The sequence below is a fragment of the Hyaena hyaena genome, unplaced genomic scaffold (genome assembly GCF_003009895.1).
Source record: "Hyaena hyaena isolate Hyena2069 unplaced genomic scaffold, ASM300989v1 scaffold_729, whole genome shotgun sequence".
Classification (NCBI taxonomy): domain Eukaryota; kingdom Metazoa; phylum Chordata; class Mammalia; order Carnivora; family Hyaenidae; genus Hyaena; species Hyaena hyaena.
Window position 1 is genome coordinate 335,282 of NW_024081361.1, and position 16,894 is coordinate 352,175.

The 16,894-nt window shown below is 50.4% G+C and overlaps 1 protein-coding gene across 3 annotated transcripts in view; it reads left to right on the forward strand.

The window, feature by feature from the left end:
* The first annotated feature begins 1,345 nt into the window (after positions 1–1,345).
* Positions 1,346–16,894, forward strand: part of NRP2 (neuropilin 2) — a 117,394-nt gene continuing 101,845 nt past the window's right edge. For all 3 annotated transcript variants that reach the window (XM_039218007.1, XM_039218009.1, XM_039218008.1), the window contains exon 1: positions 1,346–2,212. In XM_039218007.1, the coding sequence (XP_039073938.1) occupies positions 2,140–2,212 (73 nt within the window). In that variant the 5' untranslated portion in view covers positions 1,346–2,139. The remainder of the gene's footprint in view (positions 2,213–16,894) is intronic.

Genomic DNA, 16,894 nt, shown 5'->3' on the forward strand with positions numbered 1-16,894 from the left:
ATAACAGTTAAGTGGGAGTTACAATTTTTCAAACACTAAAAGTGATAAACAAAGCTAATGGCAAGTCCTGATAAGGAGGGAAACCACCCAGAAGAATCCGCAAGTACAAGCAAAGAAATAAACAGGATAGTCAGATGTGTGTGTGCTTCTTGTCACCGAAACTTTATTTTTCTTAATCTGCAGAGTGGCAGAGAAGGTATATGCAGACTGTTATTTAGACTGTTCTTGTTAGAGTCTTTATGATAATGTAGTAATAGGTGCTTAGTGAAGCAAGACAGTTTGGGATCCACAAAGCCATCCTCGGAAACAAAGATACAAGTGTTTCCCCAGCTGTTAGCTTGCAACTCCGTCTAAACAGTTTTCACACCTCCGTTTAAAAATAGTTGGCATAATGCTGTTTTCTTTCTCGGCGCGCTGTGACCACATTTCCATGGGGAAAAGGTGGTAGTTACAGTAGCGTTTTGAGGAGCCTTCATGTACCTGTACTTTGGGGGAGGATTAGGGAGACCTCAATTCAGTTACCTTAAGAAATTCTTTGCAGAAAGTCTCTCTCCTGATAGTTACAAGTTGGGTGCGCAGAGAGAACTAAATCCTCCGCGAGCGAAGACAGGAGTATGTTTGGGACACAACAAAGGATCTGAGCAGTAAACGCACGAGTGTTTGGGGTGTTATTCAGCCGGGGCTGACGGTGTGTGCCGCCGCCACGCACTGCTGCCTGTGCGAACGCAAGGCCGAGCTGCCGCCTGGTTCCCCACACCAAACACCGTACGCCACCCAACTCCTCCCGTAACGCCATTGCGCGTGGCATTGTGCTGGGTTCTACGTGTGTGGCCTCGGAAGCAGGGAATATGGGGGAACAGGGATTTCCCCCATTTCCTGCAGAGTCTCCCTCGGGGGTGGGGGTGGGGGGACAACGCGGCCAAGGGCAATGCGCCCTGGAGGTGGCCCGGGGCGCTCCCTCTCCGGGGCGGTGCGCACGGGCGGCCGGGCGCAGCCAGCCGCCGAGGTGCCCGGGGCGGGCGAGAGGTGCCGGGTGGGAGAGAGAAGCGGCTGGGTGGGAGAGGGGAGCCTGGGTGGGAGCCGCCTCAACTTTGATCGGGCCGCGGCTGCAGGGGCGGGGGGGACCGCCGCCGCCCCGCCCGAGCCGGGTGCCACGGCGCTGAGCTGTGCGCCGCTCGTCTCCGCGGCTGCCTCTTTAATCAGGAACACAGAAGGGGCGGGCCCTGAGCCGGCGCGTAATCGGATAGCTCTGCCGCGGCTCTGACATCCACATGCTGCTCGGCCTGAAAAGGCTGGGGGGAGCCGGAGGGGAAGCAGAGAAGGCGAGCGAGGCACCAGCCCGCAGCCCGCCCCCGGCACATCCTCCGACGCGCAGACCGCGGCGAGGCGCTGGGCGAGGTGGAGGTGAGGGCGGGCGCGAGCGAACTCGGAGAGGGGCTCGCTCACTCCCAGGCGATCCCAGCCGCCGCCGCCCCGCCAGCAGCAGCAGCAACAGCAGCCGCCGCCGCCGCCGCCGCCGCTTCTTTCCTCGGACTCCCCTCGGCAGGCTGGCCGAGCGGGTGTAGTCGTTGGGAAGGCTCCCGCTAGGGCAACCCGGCGACGGCAGGAGCTGGGCGGCCGCCTCTCCCACTCGGGCCGTCCGGCGGTCGGTGCCTCCGCCCGCGTGTCGGTCCCGGGTGCCGGGGGATGAGTGTCAGTTTACGCCTCTGAGACCACACAGCTGCCTGGGGGCCGTGTGATGCCCAAAGCAAGTCTGGGCTTTTATTTTTATTATTATCATTATTTTTTTACGCTTGGCTTTCGGGAAATTTTCGTGATGTTGTAGGATAAAGGAAATGATACTTTGAGGAACTGGAGAGGACATAGATGCGTTTTGTTTTTAAGAGAGGAAACCCGTCCCCCCTTCCCGGCTTGCTCGCGCTTTGCTGATTTCAAGAGCCACCCTCCTCTTAGGTGAGAATCCAGCAAGAATAAAGGTGAAGACGGGCCGTCAGGACCCAGGAGGGAAACACTGACCATTAGAAACCTTTGCAGAAGACACTGTAAGGAAGAACGTAAGAGAGAGAGAGAAACACGAAAGACTTAAAATTATACAAGAAATCTACAAATCCAGCTCTGGAGAAAGCCTCCTTCTCCAAAATGGATATGTTTCCTCTCACCTGGGTTTTCTTGGCTCTCTACTTTTCAGGACACGAAGTGAGAGGCCAACCAGGTAAGACCCTAAAAGTTTTTTTTCTGTTCATTTCAACATGCTTTTCCCTTTAAAAGCAACCGCTCATACTGGCCACACAGAACGGCATAGAAGGAGGCTCCCTCAATACTAGATAATTTAAAGAGAGATCCCAGCCGGCCCTCCCTATACCACCACCTCTTCTAAAACCCAACTTTTCTCTCCTGCTAGCTGTGTGTGTGTGTGTGTGTGTGTGTGTGTGTGTGTGTGTGTGTGTGTGTTTTGAAACATAGACAGAATTTGGCGGTGTTCAGATGTCACATATGGACTGAATCAAAGGTTTAAAAATACTACAAAGCCTCTGCATTACAGTTTTTGGGATTTTTCCCCCTGTCTTGAGGCAGAACACATCTCCCTTGAGTTTCTTCAACCTAGCCAGTGAAATATAAATCATTTGCATTCTCTCCACTTAGCTCCATTGAGCAATGTTAACTGAAGGGCTTGGGAAAGACAAGAGTCTAGTTTTGGTTTCCCAATACTGTGGATTCTTTGCCGAATGTGTGGATTCGCCTCAGAATTCTAGGGCTCTGGCTGATGGAGTAAGTTGGCCTGCGGCTGAGCTGGGGGCTTGGGGCTGAGCTGGGCACTGCTGGTTGGCCCTGCTCTCTTTCCTGCATCCATGTGTTTTCTGGGAAAGTAAATCGTGTTCTTTGAAAAATTCGAATTAGATAAAACAGACTGCGTGGCCTTCGAAGGTCTCTTACTCTTGTGAAGTGGTTAGAAACTTCTGAGTGGAATTTGTTCTCAACCACTGCCAAAAAGGGTGTGTGGACAGACTGCAGAGATAAGAACTGCAAGGCCCAGAGCAGTCTGGGGCCAGTATTTGGCAGCAGGGAAGAGGGCTGGCAAGGGGCACCCTGCCTGAGAAGGGATTTCTGGTTGCAGGGAATCTGGTGGGGCTTGTCCTTCCTTCCCCACACCGCTCTCCGGGGTGAACCTCTCTCCCCTCTGAGAACAGTGCCTGGAATCTGACAAAACTCTTGGAAGCTGCTACAGGTGATTGAGAATGGGGAAGCCATCTAGGGAGGAAACAGGGAAAAGAGAAAGAGGAGATAAAGCCTCCCTGAAGTGCCCTTCCCAGAAGGCACCTCCAAGGCTAGGGCCGCAGTGGTGGAGCTAACCCTTTGCAGCTCCCCGGGCATGCTTCCCGCCCCTCATCACAGCGGGCTGGTGGGTCCTGTGGGAGCCTAAGGGGAAGCGTTGTGCCTGGTGCCCTGGTTCTCACCGCCAACACACCCCATTTAAGGTTGAGTGTTTACTAGAAGGGACGGAAGGCTGAGGAATGCCCTTGCTGTGGAAATCCACACGTTTGCTGCTCCTTCTCTGCCATAGCTGGTCTTCAGGGCAGCTGCAAATCGTATCAAAGAGATGGGTGCAGGTCCCACTCGGGGAGATTTCCTGTGTCTCCCCATTCCCTCTTGCCTTAATTCTAAGTTCCCAGCTTGAAGCGAAATTAAATTACCTCCCACAGACCTAGATGCTGCATAAATTATGTATGTTTGTGTGATTCGCTGTGTATGTGTATGTATGTGTGTGTGCGCGCGCGCGCACGCGGTGAAGATGCCCACGGTATATTATGTATTCAGGCACGGACTCTAGTAGGCCCTGGCGAGCGCGCGCACACTGAGGCACACACCGGCTCGCGCGCGCGCACACACACACACACAAACACACGCAGACCACACAACTTGTTATGTGTGCTCTGCGGCGCGGGAGGGGCCGTGAACACTCAGGGGCCATCTCCTACCCCAGATGTTCGCACATCTGTCCCCGAGCTCTGCGCGAAGTGTACGTGTGTGTGCGACACCCGCTCGAACCCACTCCCGCTCTGCCACCTGCCTTTCGCGCTCTCTGCAGAGCCCCCTCCCCCGTCGCCCGGGGCCGCGCTGCGTCACTTCTAGAGAAGCCCAGAGGCGCGGTGCGCGGGACAAGTCGTCCACTACGACGCTGCCGCAGCAGCCTCACTGCCGGGGTGGAACCACCTCGTGGGACGCGGAGCTGGGACCCGCCCTAGGTGGATATTCTCCAGCCCCTTGCAAGAGCGATCGCAACCCGCGGGCAGCTCCGGCTTCCTGTCGCAGCACCAGACTGGCACCCGGGGAGCTGGCAGCGGGGGGTAAAGGGCGAGGCCCTGCTAGCCCTCTGACTCACCCGGCGCGCGCCTGCCGGGAGGGGGCTGAGCCCAGCCCGCGGCGGCGGCGGCGGGAACCCGTTCCGAGAAGGAGTGAGGGGAGCGGGAAGGCGAAGGTGCATGAGGGGGAGCAGCTGAGCAAATAACCCTGCGGCCGCGGCGGCAGACTCGCACTGGCCCGCAGCCGGGAGCCCGCACGTGCTGCGCGCATCGGGCTCCTCCGCTCTGCCCCGGGGCCGACCTGCCTCCCTCTTGCCTGTCTCGGGGGCTCAGGGCCGCTCCGAGGGCCCTGCCCCGAGCGCCCCCTCCTGCCCCCCGCGCTCCGCCGAGCGCTGAAGCTCTCCCCTCCCCCCGCCGCCCCTGGAGGCCCGGCTCCGAGGGGCTGGGATCCGAACGCCCGCCGAGCTGGGAGGCGGGACGCCGGGGTGGGATTTCGGAACCCAGGGCGGAGAGGGGCGGAAAGGAGCCAGCTCTAGCCGCGGGAGCGCGCGCCACTTACACTGCCTCTAGGAGCGCCCAGCGCCCGCCGGTGCGCCTGAGCAGGTGAAGAGCACGCGGCGTGCTGGCATCCACGTGGTGGGGACGTGGTGGGGACGTGGTGGGGACGCGGTGGCCCCCCAGCCCGCCCCACCCCTCGGCGCCGCCTCTAACGCCGCATCGATTTGTTTGGGCTGAGCAGCAGAAACACAGCCGCACGATCCATAAACATTCTATTAGGCAAAAATATTACGAGCGAAGGCAAAACCAAGGCTCGAGCCCCGGAGAAGTTGGCCGCCTCCAACTCCTCTAGCCTGGTCCCCTCCTCCTCCTGACTAAGGACACCCCCAGGGAGAGGCCTGCGGCATTTCCTCCACGCTGCCCACTGCCAGAAAGTTAAGTCGCCGCCGCGGTTCTCTGCTCGGGAGAATCCCCTGCAGTCGCCGGCGCGGTCCGCCTCCCCTCCCCCGCCGCCTCGCTCCTTGCTTTTCCACGTGAGAAAAAGAAACATTCACGGCCGCTGCTCCATCTTCACTGACGGATTTCTTTTTAATATCAACACAGGTTAATGGAGGCGAGGCGAGCGGTGATTAAACGGCTGCCCCCACCCTTTGCCTCAGGCTGACTGCACCGCAGTTTTTTCCAACCGGGTCCCAGGCGCCCGGCGGCTGGGTGGGGGACACCCGCAGAGCCAACGTCCAGGGGCTGGCGGGGGGGTGGGGGGAGGTGGAATGAACCCGCTGCTCCTCTGGGAACCGTGGGGGTGGGGTGGGAATCGGCTTTCCTGGCAAGCTTAGGGGATCCGGCTCATCCTTGTCGCAGCTTCTGCGGCTCTGGTTGAATTTCTCTAGAAGGGGAGGGGATCCACACTCTGGTTTACTGGCGTGTGCTCAATGCCCGCTGCCCTCCCTCCACCTCCTTTCCTGTCGGTTTCAGACAGAGCAGAGCCCCCTGGCGCTGGCCACTCCTTGTCAGCGCCTGGCCTCGAAACCCTTTTGCTAGAGTTAATGGGGGTGGGGGTCTCGGGTTTGCTCAGATCATTCAAGCCCTGACAATGGGTTTCTTCAGATCGTGGCAACTCCCAGCCCCAACGCCCCTCCTCCGGGACACACCGCTTGGGGCGCAAAGAACCCGGACCCTATAACCAACAACCTTCCCCCGCACCACCCCGCCTCTGAGCTTTGATCTGTGCTTGGTTTTAAACACCATTGCCATGGACACGGGCAGACCCGGTCAATCAACCTTGCGTCCAGAATGGATGATCAGATAAGAGGTCTAAATGGTCTGTGGGAGATACCTCTGGGTTTAAACGAATCCTAATAGAGAAGCAGTGACGTTCCAGGCGCCCATATAGGGCAGAAGTTCTTTTTTAGCCTGTCTCCCCAAAATGCGGGATGATTCTGGCCAGGTAGAGGTATAATAATTTTTGAGCAAATGTGAACTCCTAGATTGTACACAGACAGTCTGCTCTAGGCTCTGGACTGCTCTCGTGCCCACGTTCAATGCGTGCCCAGTAAACTTTACCCCATAAGCAGCCACTGGAGGTAATGAAGCTGTTACCAACTGCCAACAGAGCACACAGTGCAAACCAGTGGAAAGAAGAGAGCTCCCCGTGAGCGTTCCGGGCAAGCACCTTCTTGTCCAGGATGTGCCCGGTAGAATTGTGAATGCCCAAGCTGCACTGCTGGCTTGGACTTTGATGTTATTCTGCAGAGCCCTCAGATTAAGTCACAGAGCACACAACTGGCAAAATGGAAGGTTGGAAGGCTGCAGTGGCTGGAACCCCAGACAATCTAGACAGGACTCCTGCTGTCTACCAAATGGCTCTCCTCCCCTGCTGTCGAATGTAAACTCCGCATTCTGCAGCCAGAATGGTCAGTTCCTATCTTGGTAGCAAAGAAAAAGTTAGGAGTCCAAATGCTAATCCATATGCAATGGGGCATGAATGTAAGCAAGGGCAGAGAAGGGTCTGGGGGCATCACTGGGAAGAAACGCCATGCACTCAGGTGATTCTGAGGCCCATACCCGCTATCTTTCATTTCATTCAACTACTCATTAATCAAGAGAATGAGCTGACTCTGGGTGACCAGTGTGGGACAATTCTTGGTTGACTGAATTCAGAGCCAAGTTCATTGGTAAAAGTTTTCAGAATAAATTCCCCAAAAGTCAAGGGAAAGATGAGGAAATCGAACTGAGATTTTCCTTTTTTAAAAGATGGAGCAGAATCATAATACCTTTTTATTTCTTGCACGGAAGCAAAAGGACTTGAAAAGTAACATCTGGGCAGCAGTTTATGTTATCATTAACATATTTTAGGTATTTTATCATTTGACCTTTATTTGCCACTGTATAATCTTTGAGGGACCCTCCTTGAATGTCAGACATGAATTTGAGCCCCAGAAGTTAGTCTTTGTACCTTTCCTTACAGGCTAGGAATTCACTTTTCTTCCTTTTCTTTTTTTGATTAACCCATTCATGGAAGAGACTGCAGAAGTTGGTCCTAGAAAGCCTACAGCATTTTTTAAAGCTTTATCTGCCCTGATGAGAAATGGCCGAGGGGCTTCATGGTTTCATTAGCTAACAGGATTCGATGAGGCTGGATTCCTGGACACAGTGGCCCTGTAGCATGGCTGGCCCTCTAGGAGAAAGCATCTTCTGAAGGTTTAGGAAGCTGTCAAGTTTAGATAAGGCTGAGCTCCTATCCTATGGGACCTTGGTTGTATTAATAAGAAGAAATTAATTTTTAACCACTGGGAATGTTGCCAAATTATGTGACCTTTGGCAGACCAGCTGTGCTATAAAAATAAATCCCCCATTTCTGAAAATGCTGCTCCTATGCAGTAGAACAATAACAATGTGGCATTTAGGATAGGGTTGAGTGGGGTTGAGAAAAGGAGACAAATGGGAGTTACCAGCAAAAAAAACCCTCAATGTTGTAACACATGGTTTCAGAGCCGAAACATCTATCCACACCACCCTCCCTCTGCCAGGGACATACGTTGGTTTTTCCAGGACACAGAAAAGACATGCAGGGTGACAAGGAGCCGGGTGCCAGCCTGCGCAGGGAGTGGAGAAGGTGCTATGTGCTTCTAGCCCTCCCCACAGCCTAGCCTTGAACACATCTCTCATTGTTCATGCAGACAGATTACTGGCACAGGAAGAGAAAAGGGAGTTTTCACACACGCAAAACATTTGTCTTTCCCTGCATGGCACTAAATAAGTTTGTCACAGAGAGGTTTTGGGGAGCCCTTCTTTGGGCTTCCCAGCTTCTAAGGCCTGGAAGCCAGACTGCCTGGGTTTAAAATCCAGCGCAGCCATTTGCCAGCGCTGTGGTCCCCAACACTTAATCTCCCTGTGCCTCAATTTCTTTATCTGTGAGGTATGTTTGATAGTAATACCTGCTCCATAGGTGTTTCTTTTTTCTTTTGTTTGTGTGTTTTTGCACTGTGCCAGATTATGTGCACTACTGTTCAGTCCGTATCAAGCCCATTCTGAAAGTATTTAATCTTCGGAGCAGCTTCAGTGAAGTTAACTGTATCTCATGATCACAGAAAGCACATTATAACCATTGTGGTAAGTTTATGTTATTTTTATGAGTATTTTTAATAAGTAAATAATTATTCACTCCCGGCTCTTACCCCACTGAACGTTTGTCTGTGTTTTATAAGCTTCAGATGATCTCTCAGCACACTGTTCTTCAGAGAGCAATATTCTTTGCTGGATTTTCATCTTAGATTTACTCCTCGTTGCATTTTTTTCTCTCCTTGTTCTGCTTCCACTGTTCTCATCTCTTATTTTTTTAAATCTCTCCCCTTCCCTCCCTTTCCCCTTCCTCTTCCCCTTCCTCTTCCCCTCCCTCCCCTCAAGGAAAGTGTGCTCAGCAGGGAGCACTGTGTGGAGGGTGCTCCCCTGAATGTGCAATAACTTCTACTCTGGCATTAAGGCCCCTCAGCAGCTGAACTCAAGAAAGTCATCATAAAGACAAAATAGCTTTTACCCAGCAAGACTCTTAATAATCCCATTTCCCTCTGGCTCTTCATAAGAGTCATGATCTAATCAATAAAAGGGAGGGGGGCGGTCTGGGAATAACAACAGGAAAGCTCGCCGCACCAGTGTGCCGTGGACGGGGCTGCTGGCCAGCTTAATGCACATAACCAGTGATAGCCTGCTCAGCGCCTCTAAGGAGTCTGATAACCAGCGATCAGGGTTCTGGCCAGTCTTTCAGCAAAGAAGATAGAGGGAATTGCAAATTACTGGGCTGAGCAGTAATAATAATTGCTTTGATAAAGGGGAAAAAATAAAACAGATGTGCCCTAAAGGCATAATGGGGACCAGGGGAAGGGAGATGGGGAGATGTAAGTAGCGAGAAAGAAACGGAAACCCAGCAAGAGATAATCTGTTACCGGCAAGCAGCTTAGTGATGAAGTAGTAACGTGCATCTCCCTGTTGCTACTGACAACAGATATCTAGAGCTCACCTTTGCAAGAGTGAGGGAGGCAAAGAAACCCTCAGATAAATTATTTTTACCATCATTAGGATTAAAAGGTAAATATCTTTTGAACTGCATCATTATTATCGGAGCTTTAGAGTGTCTTTGGAGACATGGTTCACATAACTCAGCCCTGACTTATGACCAGGGATTATTATTCCAAACAAGGTAACTGAAACTCTCAGTTCGCCACTAAAAAATCTTCGCATTTAACAGTGGCTGTGGGTTGGGAAAGAAGGGTCGTACTAGAGAAGCAGAATGATTTGTGATGAGGCTTCGTCAAGAGTTTGTGATACTTCTGGTGATAACGTTAGCCAGCTGGTAACTGAATAACTCACCAAACCTCACAGACTCTGACTTTTGGGAAAGACTCAGAGTCTGATTCTATAAAGTTCACCAAAGGCAAATGAGGAAGGAGTCATCCCCTCGAGTTGCCGTGATCGAGCAGAACAGACAAGGCCTTCCGGAGCCCTCACACACCCTAGAAGACATTCAAGAGCTTCAGTCGCAGTCTGGGAGGTTCGAGACAGGGAGGGGGTAACAGTAGTCTTGGTGTGAGACACCAGGGAGAGCCGAGGTCACAGCTGAGCCTGGATGGAGAGGATGGATGGGCTTTAGATTTGGAAAAGGTGTATAGGGGAAGATGGGAGCAGAGGAATGGATACTGGTTTATTTGGGGAACACTCAGAAGCTGCAGTTGAGACTGTGTGGAGGGAAATCATTGCGAATAAGGTCGGAAATGATCGGTTCGGCTCAATGCAAGGCCCCATTGCCAGGCCAAGGGGGTTGGATTTCATTCACTAACCAATGGGGAGCCATTGATGTTTCAACATAAGCCTTCAGTTAATCAAAATAAATGAAAAAAAATATTATATTACCTTTTATTCTCTTTTGGTTTTTGGAGAGGCCTCAAAATTATTCTTCTTCCATTTCCTTCCCCAAATGTCTGTTGAAGTGGTCAGGAATTGTAATCCCAGATCTCTCATCAATGGCATCAAAATTGCATTTGCAATGAGGGCTGGAAAGGAATGGACATAAATATAAACTAATGATATTATATTGGCTGCCCTATTGGAATTGCATTTGTTTATGATATAAGATGACAAATAACAAGGTTACCACAGGTGGCATGATTCGAGGTCAGAGGAGGTAATCGCATCAAACGTACATTGTAACAATTAAATGAAGGTTCATTTTTAGAATCCAGATTAAGGGGGAAAGACTTTCCAAAGGTCCTATTTACAGACCTGATTTCCAGTTCTGCTCTCGCTGAATCCACGGGAAGTGTTTCCGAAGCAAAAGCCTGCCTGGCCCCTCACTCCTTTCTCCATGCTCATGTGCTGGCCTCAGTCCGTCGCTCTCATCCCCTCCTTCCTGTCGTCCCAGAGGTTCCTTTATTCAGATTTTGAACTTTATCACTGCGAAAGTTCACAGGGATTTCCATTTGCTGTGCCTTCAGGAGTACATCACTCACTGCCACCCGGCCCCATAAATTGAATAGATTGCATCCCTTCCCAGTTGCCTTAGGAAGTGGTCAAACAGCCGCATTCCTAGGCTGATGGATTGGTTCATTTCTTCCCAGCTTAAGCCAAGATACAGATTTTATGAGACTGTCTTGTGACAGACTGAAGTCGCTTTGAATAAAACAAAATCCAGCCTCGGCTCACAGAAATAACTCTTAAAAAGCAGCTTATCCAGGGTTAGTGAGCAAAATTTGGTTAAAACCCTGAGCGGAGGACTTAGATGATTCAGGCAAGGGATTTGAAGAAACTCTTTTTGGGCTTTCCTTTTATGTGCCACTGTTGTTGACATGCTCACACACAGAGCTGCACATCCACACTATTCATCAAGTATGCAGCCACAGACTCAGTTAAGGAGAGAAACACACGTCAGTAGAGTTAATGTGATTAAAAGAGACATTTGAACTCTCCATAATGCAAGACAGGAAAGTCCTTTGGAAAAATCCTAGAGGTGGCTTCAAGGCTTACCAAACAGAGTGAGCAGGAGTAATACCTCAAATAAATGTCTTGTTCTCTAGGAAGGGAGACAAATTTTAAATTTTGGGGTCCATCTATTGGTTCTAGGATCTTTTCCTCACCTCATTATACAGGCTTTGAATTTTAGAACTGGAACCGACCTTTAGAATCACTCCCCTCATTTTACAGATGAGAAAACAAAGGCTCAGAGATGTTTACTGACTTACCCAAGGTCACACAGCTTGCCCTTGGTGAGACCATGTTGAACATAAGACTTCTTGCTAGTCAAGGGTCAAGGTGAGAACCGTCTCTCTTTTTAAGTGGGAGAAAGAGCTTCCTCTTTGCCTTGGTACTAATAATTTAAAGAAGGAAATGCTATAGAAGCAGAAACTGGATGGGCTTATGCTGTGGATAAAGGATAGATTATATAATAAATAAAGTATCGTATTTTCACAGGACACGAGACTGACTGCTTTTCTCCACCAAGTATATGGCCCTCAGGTACATACAAGAAATAGATGTTTGGAGTGCCCAGGTGGCTCAGTAGGTTAAGCATCCGACTCTTGATTTCAGCTCAGGTCATGATCTTGCAGTTAGTGAGTTCCAGCCCCACATCGGGCTCTGTGCTGCTCGTGTGGAGCCTGCTTGGGATTCTCTCTCCTTCTTCCTCTGCTCCTCCCCAATTTGCTCTCTGTATCTTTCTCAAAATGAATAAAAGTGAACTGAAATAAGTAGACGTCTTCTAATCCGTCTACCCCTTCTCTTTTACAAGGCATTTTAAAGTAACAAGGGAACTGATATCTAGTTCAGTGGGTTTCAAACCCTGTTCCAAGAAGCCCAATCTTATAGCAAAAGCCCCTCGGAGGTGATGAGGGAACAGTGGGGCCCAGACTCGACACCCTTCTGGCCTCCCGACCTCCCGCATCCAAGAGAGCTCCGCTTCTATCTGCTTTGGACATTGGAGTTCTGGGCAGTTTCATTCAAGGAGAAAAAGAATTTTGAAAACTACACGCTTAGTTCAATCCACTCATTGAATTACAGTTTAGGAAGCTGAGACCCAGGAAGGTCACCAAGAATCCAAGTGCTGTGTCCCCTCTTGCCACTGTCAGACCATCCTACCTCCCCACTTCGTTATCCCAGACCCACCTCAGACAGCAACCAGCCTCTCCAGTCCCACCTTCAGCCAGTCCTAAACTTCCGTTTTTGCCGAGGACTTTTTCCTTCAGCTGGGCTAAACCAGGTGATCTGGCTTTTCTTCTTTGCTATGAGGCTGTCAGCTTGCTGTCACCTGGTGTCACCTGGTATCTCTGCCTTTCCTAAACTAAGCCATTGCAATTCTATTTTTTTTTTTTTCTAGCAGAGAGAGAGACAGCGTGAGCAGGGGAGGGTCAGAGAGAGAGGGAGTCACAGACTGAAACAGGCTTCAGGCTCTGAGCTGGCAGTCAGCACAGAGCCCGACGCGGGGCTCGAACCCACGAACCGCGAGATCATGACCCAAGCGAAAGTCGGACGCTTAACCGACTAAGCCACCCAGGCGCCCTGCAATTCTAATTATTTAAAAGTACTCACAACAGTCAGGCTTCTTTTTAGTGAATATTGCCATCTAGTTTAGGCCATACAGTGTTCCTTTAAAACAACACCGGTTGAATTTACTTAGAAGGCAGAGCAGAATTTTTTTTTTAATTTTTTTTTTTTTATTTATTTCTAGGAGAGAGAGAGAGACAGCGTGAGCAGGGGAGGGTCCGAGAGAGAGGGAGTCACAGACTGAAACAGGCTCCAGGCTCTGAGCTAGCAGTCAGCACAGAGCCCGACGCGGGGCTCGAACCCACGAACCGCGAGGTCATGACCTAAGCGAAAGTCGGACGCTTAACCGACTAAGCCACCCAGGCGCCCCTAGAGCAGAATTTTTTTTAAAGATTTTCCTTAACTCCTTGTGACTTCCTAAAAATCTGGTGTCACGGAGGAACTATGCTTTGTCCTAATTGGGTTCCACAGGAGGGCAGTTCCTTTGGAAGCCGGCAGAGCACCTTAGAGTTGTAAGTGGGTGAATACAAAGTCCCTTTCCCAAGACCAGATGCCCGCTTACATGTAGGCACCATCAGATGGTACTTAGGTGAGTAGCAAAACAAGGGCACTGGAGGAAGAGAAAAAACAAACAAAAACAAAAACAAAAAAAAAAAAAAGGAGAGAGACAGAAAGATAAAGATGTCAGAAATAATCTGACATTTCACATGTCAAATAAAAACACCTAAATACTCATCTTGGGGGCTAAAAAAATCAGACCTTTGTGACTTTAGGACTTTATTTCCAATTACATCTAGAGGTGCCACTTCAATCCTTTTATTCTTGGGCCTTTGGGTCTTTATCTGGCCTGAGCTGACTCATCCCTCAGACTTCCCTCCCAGATGTAGGAGAAAACCCGATCTGAACAGCCCAGGCCTGGGTTTGCCTGCTTCGCTTTGGGACATGAATTTGCCCCAGGTGAAAGGTATTAGCAAAGTAGTTGGAGAAAGAAGTTCCTTGTCAACTCACCAAACAGGCTCAGTTGCTTAGACTTCACCAGGGTCAACTTCCCTTCTGTGTGTGGAGACTGGCCTAGAGGGGTTTGCCCTTGCGTTCAACTCTCTTTTGCCTGGGCTGGACTCCTCTGAGACAGGACAGAGAGCATTTATGCTGTTCCTTCTGGGACACAATACGGGCCTCCAGAGTAGTAGATGGTATAGCTCTTCAGAAGAAAGCCTAGCTCATTTTGGTTGGGGTGTGTTTGTGTTTAAGAAATGAAGGGTCCCCAAACCTGGATATGAAATATCAATTATCAAGGGGAGGTGTAGAGGGATTAAGTGTGTTTTCCTTACAAGTTTTACTGATATCTTTCACGAATTCGGTTCTCTCCAAAAAAAATAGAGACAGAAATTCTAGTATTTATCTTGGTGGATGTATGTCTGTGCAAATGATGTGTGATATTTTATGAGAGGGTGTGAAAGTGTGTGCAGGACTGAAGTGTGACTTTCTAATATGTCTGCATACCCGATGTGTGCACAATAGCCACGTCTGTGTGTGTTTCTGAGTGTGAGTGCCATCCACACGAGAATGTGAGTTCATAAATGTTTGGATCTCGAAAGGGTTAACTACACAAAAGCAAAGTCGATGTTTCAGTGAGTTTTCAAAAATGTTAATAAAGCGCCTTGATTTTCTTCCGGGTAAAGAAAGGACAGAAAAAAAGAAACGTGTTACTCCTTTATCTTTCAGTTAAGTTTTTACCGTGGAAAATACAGACTATCAGCTCTGGGTTCTATATCGTTCAGAAATGTTTTCTGAGTGGGAAAATGATTACTCCTGGTGTGGATGAGAAATGAAACCTGCATATGAGGAAGTTTCCTGTCTTTATTGCTGATTATGTGTGCCCGGTCTAATTACTGAAAGGCTGAACTTGGGGGGGAGTGGAAAATTGAGGAGGAGAAGTTCTTCTTTCAGGAGCAGCTGGACAGAAGCAGGGCAGGGGTGGGAGAAGGGGGTGGGGGTGATATGGAAACCATAACAGTTACTAAACAGGAGCTCAGCTCAGATTCCTTCTGCTGAGCTCCAAGGCGAGAAGTGTGGTTTGGGGTGAGCGTGCAGCAGGGCGGTACTGGATGGCAAACTAGCTGGCAGAGGAGCGGACCCGGCTCCAAAATTCCCTCTCCTGCCAGCTCGGTAAGAGCAGCTGGTGATCGAAGCTCCCACACCTCTGCTTTCTCAGAGGGTCCCTCTGGGCCAATTTCACATGCATGAGCCGGCACCCAGGGGCCACAGTTTGACTTGCTGGAAGGTGCTAGGCGCCCAGCATGGAGGTGGTGCGGGCATCCGGGCAGCCTCTGAGGTGTGGCCGCAGGGGAGCGGGCGGCACCCGGCCTGACTGCTGGCCTCCCCTCTCGCTGTGCGGAGGGCTGGGCCCATTGTCCTGCTGGACTGGGGAGGGTGCGGGGTCATTAGTTAGAGGATGATGTGGTTGCTGCTAGCCAGAGGAAATGGCCTGCTTTTGTTTTCCACCCAGTAGGAAATGGAACCTGAATCCATTAGATTCTGGGCAGTTCAACACGGCACAGTTTGAGCTCTCGGAGGCACGTTGCCTAAAAGGCTACTTGTGTGGATTTGTGTGTCCCAAACACCATTGTGCGGCGTGCCCATCTTTTATGCATTTAAAGTCTGTCAGGCTGGTAATCTAAAGCAGAGGTCTGGAAGACAGTAATGCCAACAGACATGGGGAATAGTAAAGTGCACCTGTAGAGTTAAAAAATGCATGACCCTTTCCCTCAAAGAGGGAACACAGGAGAAAGACCCCGTCCTGGAGGGCGGCTGCTGAGCCGTGATACATAATTCACGGGCCCATGCTGCTCCATGCAGATGGCGATATTAACTCGTGATTGATGCTAAGAAAGGGATACATCTCAGGAAGGTCTCCAGGAGGCTTCTGAATATTTCCAGGTCTCTTGTGCCTTCCCATCTTCTGTTCTACTATGGTATTAAGCAAAACCCCCATTCCCCAGGAACCCCTCCTGGGGATTACAGAACTTCACTCCCAAATGTATGAGAGTCTTCAAATGTCATCGCCCACCTTTTCTGCCTTTGAAGTCGCCCCCTTGCCTCCTGGTTCACACGGAGCTGTTTACCTCCAGCCAGGCACGCTAGGAAGGTGGGGGCCGCCACTTCCCCTGCAGCCTTCTTTCAAGCAGCGGGTTACTGGTGGCTGCTGGACAAAGCAGCAGCACACCCTGGTGGTGGTGACCAGGCAGGAGGGACAGTGGGTAGAAAGCAAGAGAAAAACACAAAGCACTTTTGTCGAAACTCTGAGGTCAGAGCCAGTGAATTCTCCAATGCAGATTTTTCCACTCGGTCTATAATGAAATAATAAATCAAATTTGTGGTGTATATGGAATTAAATGTTTGGCGTTTTTGCTGTTTCTTTCTTTAAAAATAAAAGAAGAAGAAGAAGAAGAAGAAGCTAGAATCACCCTCCAGGGCCCGTTCTGGCCCAAAGCTGGAAAGGCTTCCTTCCCCATCACGTGTAATTGTTACCAGGCTCGCTTGTGGGTCGGCACCACAAAACCGCTATTGTCAGTTCCTGGAGCCATTACTTCTGGCTGCCTGGGCTGGGCTGGGAGACACCGAATGAAACGAAGGATTTATGAGATAAAGATAGAGATGAGAGGTTTGAGCAAGAGGAAGACAGGACAAGGAGGGAGACAGGAAAAGGCAGGGGGCATGTTACGTTTGCAGCTCTCTTGTGTTTTTAATCTCAGACCACGTAATTAGGAATATTTATGATCATTTTCTGGAATATTTTCATTCGAGGAGTGCTTGCGATTGTGAGCACATCTGTGTGTGTGTGTGTGTGCACGCGCGCGTGCGCATGCACGCACACGCAGTTGGGTGAGTGGGGTGGAAAGGATGAGCTGAAATAATCTCTTCCACTGCATGAGTAAGTAGGTTAGTCTTCTGGACTGCCATAAAAGGTCTGTAAAGCGGTTTTATTCAGCCACTGGTAGCAAAGAGAAACAGGGAGGGGGGGAAAGGCTGTAGCATATTTGAAGTTCTTTGGGTTCTTTGCCTTC